The sequence below is a fragment of the Glossina fuscipes genome, unplaced genomic scaffold (genome assembly GCF_014805625.2).
Source record: "Glossina fuscipes isolate IAEA_lab_2018 unplaced genomic scaffold, Yale_Gfus_2 121, whole genome shotgun sequence".
Lineage (NCBI taxonomy): Eukaryota > Metazoa > Arthropoda > Insecta > Diptera > Glossinidae > Glossina > Glossina fuscipes.
Window position 1 is genome coordinate 7,012,584 of NW_023998464.1, and position 4,745 is coordinate 7,017,328.

Genomic DNA, 4,745 nt, shown 5'->3' on the forward strand with positions numbered 1-4,745 from the left:
TCAAACCTTTATACAAATGTTGTTCAGATTCGTCTTTTGAGCAAAAGTAAAAATTTTCTATCATATCATTGGCGCAGTGGCAGCTAAGCTAAGCTAAGGATACGTTTGCTCTTACTGGGCTTATTTAATATTTTTTAGAGTTAAGATTTTTGTTGACTTAAATAATTTCACGCCGCCAATCGGGTTGTTCACATACCATATCAAGGTAGTTACCTTACCTTTTTTCCTGCTGAAAACATCGAGTACACGTTATTTTCGGAAAAAGGTTATTTAATTATTATCTTCAAGATTTACTAAATACTTGTTCTTACACTAGGTGCATTCTAATACTTTTTACAAATTTTTTGTATCACAAATACAAATGGCTATAGTTTTTTTATTTGTATTGTTTATCAAATTTCATTTTCCTTTTTTTTTTAATTAGTTATTACGTATTTTTGTACGTATATACATATAATCCAAATTAATAACAATAGTTTCTAACTAAAATTTTTCTATTAGAAGAATTGTTTAGCATACAACTTAGCAGTGGAATATATTACAATAAGTGGGGGTCAAGTACACGTTTAGCCATCTTCAGAACGTTGGGTGGCTGTTTATAAAAAAAGTGTCGAATTCCTTATCAATCCCTTTAATTAATTTATCTACGTGCTTAATAATGGTACTTTTTTCTGCAAAGGGTTCGAACACTGCATACAATTCATATGCTGATGTAACCCATGCAAGTAAAATTTCATTGCTTTTTGCTTTATATATTAATTTCAGAGGTCTATGGACGCTGTGTACACATTCGATGAGATTACAATAAGTAGCTTCTAAATGACGAAAACCCTCTATAGTATTGTATGGCCTTGGAAAGTCAGAACAAAGCAGCTGCGCTAGAGCTTTCGGTTTATATAAAAAATGTTTCAGCTCTGGTATGTCGCTGCCAAATGTAGGCAATTTAACTTTTTTAGTCTTTATCGCGGCTTCATTGATTGCTGGGAAGCATTGAGTACGTTCCAATTTTTCGGTTATACGCTTTTTCACCTCCGACAAATCGAAGAAATCGTCCTTATCCACTGAAAAAAGAAGAAGACACGCCTGGCAGCACTCAGCCAAATAGGACACGTGAGCATGCAAAAAGCCGTTTTCATCAAATCTTGGTAGACATAGTGGCGTCCAATTTTCATCATAGTTTTTAAAAGATTCTGAGCTTTCAACCAGATTAAATACCAATCTATTTAAAGGGAACTACATTAGAAACAGGAATATAAGGAGGAATTATATTCGGCTTGAATCGATATTTTTAAAACCTATTACTTTCATTGAACAATTAATTAATTAATTAGACCAAAGATATCTAAGTACACAACAAAGGTACACAACGGAAATATATTACAATAGCTATCTAAACTACCTAAAAACCATATTTAAAAAAATTAATATGCGAGATTTTGCTTGTTTGTATATCACAGAACAACTTTTCATGTGAGTTGCATTCTACTTGCGAAGAATATTTTATAGCCATCAGTTCCAATTAACGCATTGTGATTGATCAGTCTATGGCACTTTCACCAACCTTCTTGTAGGTCTATCAAAATATTCTATTGGCCCAAGATCAATACCTGTTGTATGCCGGGCATTCCATCTTTGCTTCATAGTGAGCGCGCTGTATTCAATGTTTTCATAGTCATTCCTATCGTCTCAAACTTCTATCTTATCATCACAAGAGGCAACCTAACTATCGCGTGGACAGACAAACAAGTCGATTCATAACCTTACATTCTATTGAGTCTCTGATGTGTATTTGTTCGATGAATTTAATATGTTCATCATCCTTCGATGATGATATAAAAATTGAAGATCGCGTGCAATAATGAATTAAGAAGAGGAAAAGTTGAGAACATGGTTAATCCGCGTTGATCAATCAATCGAAAGCTGGTATCGTGATTTCAAAAGACATAGAAATACAGCTAAATCTGTCCTGCTATTCAAGCCGACGAGGACTGTTATATAATACAGAGCCTGTTCGGGATGAAAAATTTTAATACGTATTTACCTTAAATCGGCAGGATTTATGGAGTACTTTTTCATGCGTACCATTGTTATCAGCTGATTATTGACTATTAATACGGCAAACACCAAGTTTTTGTGATTATGACAATTTTCTTTAATGGCATTTACTATAGACAAACGTGTCGAAGCTTGCATTGGTAGCACCCGTATGGAATTTGTTAAGAAGGTGAAGACATTTTTATTTGTTTGCCCAGTGCTGCTGTCGCTTAATACCAAATGCCGTATTAATCTTTCGCTTCCAGCCAATAGACGTCTAAGATCAAAACCTTTATGTTTTGAAAATACAGTTTTTAAATGACGAAACGTAAGCGTGGATATAATTTGATGGTATACATCGCTGAGAAGACATTAAAGAAGATATGAACCATAAGACGAATTTAAATTGAGAGACAGAACTTTCTTTATTTAAATTTAATTAGTAGCAATGAGGTTACATACTTGAGCTGCATTTCCAATTGGGCCGAGCTGAAACCTGTTCTTGAAACTGCTACTAAAATGAGGCTAGGCTTCAACAAAAACACAATTTGCACATCTTTCGCCTGAATTGATTTAATCTCATCTTGACCGTCCTGCACGAAACTCACTAAAGCCTGTATTACACCAAAAATCGACGCCAGATTTTCTTCATTACCATGCAAGGAAAAAACGGGTTTCCCCGCTTCGCTTAAAATAAAAATATGTTTCTTTTGAAAGCGCCATGTGGGATTATGCAAACAGTCTGTTGGAGAATCGGAAGAAATAAGCAATGTTTCTTTATCAGGCTCTATTTCATCTGTAGCTTCTTCAACCAGGGATCCTGTAGAAAATTTTGCAGCAGATGTTGGAGGCACACATTGTTGTTGTTGATCCATCTCTTCGAGAATTTCTGATATAATGCCACCCACTCCAGCTTCAGCGTCGCTGTATGACTCAGTATCATCTCTTCCGGACTGTGCATGAAGGCGAGGCGTTGTAGAATTAGCAGCTGACGGAACCGTCTCACGATCCATGTAACTTATTTAAACAATTTTAAGATGCTTCGTTCAATAAATTCGATATTTTCTAAAACAGTCATATGTAAACATTAAATAAAACACCTGATTATAAAAAACATTTGATATTAAATTTGACGCCACTTGTTTACTTTTTTTATTGGCTTGGTAACAATGGTAACAAACAGCTTAGGAGAGCCACAACGTTCTTGAAAAAGTAAGTGTTTTTGTAAAGCTTTTCGTTTGTATTTGTTGTTATAAAGCTGTGTTTGTTTGTTGTTGCAAATCTGAATTTTTGTGTAGATTTGCTATTCGACATATAAGCCACAAATCTATTGGCTTAGTCCATCTCCATTCAACATACCAAAAAAAAGATTTGCTATGAGCCAGAGGATCCATCACAATTTCATCTGTTTTTCATTCGAATTCGCTATACCACCCATTGATTTGTAAACAATTTGCAAGTACATCAGCCATATGAAACATTACAACCATCAGCCACGTCAGGAAGCTCAGTTACTTATTAATGCGCAGACAAAAACTTGGCTAATTTCCATACCAAATACAAACTTAGAAAAGCTAACAAGAAAGAAAAGTGAGTAGTTATTGATAAGGCTTTGCATTTTAACAGAGTTGAACCTTTGTTTTCTGCTAAGTTAGATTATATATTGTCCACAAAACCAGTGCCATATACCATAAAATTTTTCTCACGATTTTCCACACCACCTTGAGGTATCGTGCCAGGCGCGTTGCCAATTGTTTTAAATGGCTGGCTCCCCTTTAGGCCTACACCATTATATACATATATACATATTTCACAATGATGGTAATTTATTATTATTATTATTATTATTACTAATTTCGCCAGAGAAATAAATTCTAAGACTAAACTCTTAAAAGCACTAGCATCTAAGGCTATCGGCTTGTAGTAATTTAATTTAATATATGCCTCGTGCACTGCATTTACAAAAATTATATGTATACTGTATATATGCATCGTGCATTGCATTTACAAAAATTATATATATACTATATATATGCATCGTGCGTTGCATTTACAAAAATTATATATATAAAATATCAAATTGGGAGAAGAAGAAGCATTGAAAGCAGCCGACATATTCGAAGGCATTTGAAGACAACGTAGTTATCGTAACGTATATATAACATATATATACGATTATATATTATTATTATTATTATTTCAATTTTAGACTAATGAAATGAATTCTTAGACTAAAAATAAGACATTGAGCACTAGCAACACAGGCTATCGGCTCTAATTTAAATAAATGGGTATTACAAGTGAACTTAGTAGTATTAAAAAAGTAATATATTGAATTGATATTCTGTTCTGAAGCTGATTGTAGAATGTTCAAAGGGTTAATCGTTCTAAATGCAATACTTCTAGCCGAGGAAAAGTTGACACAGTCGCAGAGAATGTGCTTTATAGTAAGAGTTTGTCCACAACAGCAGATTGGGGAAGAAGACTTCTTCATCCATTGGTGAGTTGCAATTGTATGACCAAGGCGAATTCTCGAGAATGTTTGGATCTTGGTTTTCTCAACGTTTGTTGGATATAAAGGTGGAGTTAATTGAGGGTTAATAAAAGAGTAGTGTTGATGATGGTATTGTAAATTTCCTTCTGTAATTTTCTCTTTAACTTTTCTTCCAATGTATCTTTGAAGATCCAACTTTTCCATGACATCATCCATA

At 33.9% G+C, this 4,745-nt stretch overlaps 1 protein-coding gene across 2 annotated transcripts; it reads right to left on the reverse strand.

Annotated features, from left to right (window-relative positions):
- Nucleotides 1–460: 460 nt before the first annotated feature.
- On the reverse strand, nucleotides 461–3,758 carry LOC119640636 (protein SAND). Of its 2 annotated transcripts, XM_038038813.1 has the most exons (5): nucleotides 3,669–3,758; nucleotides 3,182–3,608; nucleotides 2,497–3,099; nucleotides 2,042–2,395; nucleotides 461–1,219 (listed from the first exon to the last, which is right to left on the reverse strand). In XM_038038813.1, the coding sequence occupies exons 3-5, from the start codon at nucleotides 3,045–3,047 to the stop codon at nucleotides 577–579; spliced, it is 1,548 nt and encodes a 515-aa protein (XP_037894741.1). In that variant the 5' UTR covers nucleotides 3,048–3,099; nucleotides 3,182–3,608; nucleotides 3,669–3,758; the 3' UTR covers nucleotides 461–576. The 2 variants fall into 2 exon arrangements, with proteins under 2 accessions (XP_037894741.1, XP_037894742.1); XM_038038814.1 differs by lacking the exons at nucleotides 3,182–3,608; nucleotides 3,669–3,758 and having other exon boundaries at nucleotides 2,497–3,166.
- Between the last annotated feature and the right edge of the window lie 987 nt (nucleotides 3,759–4,745).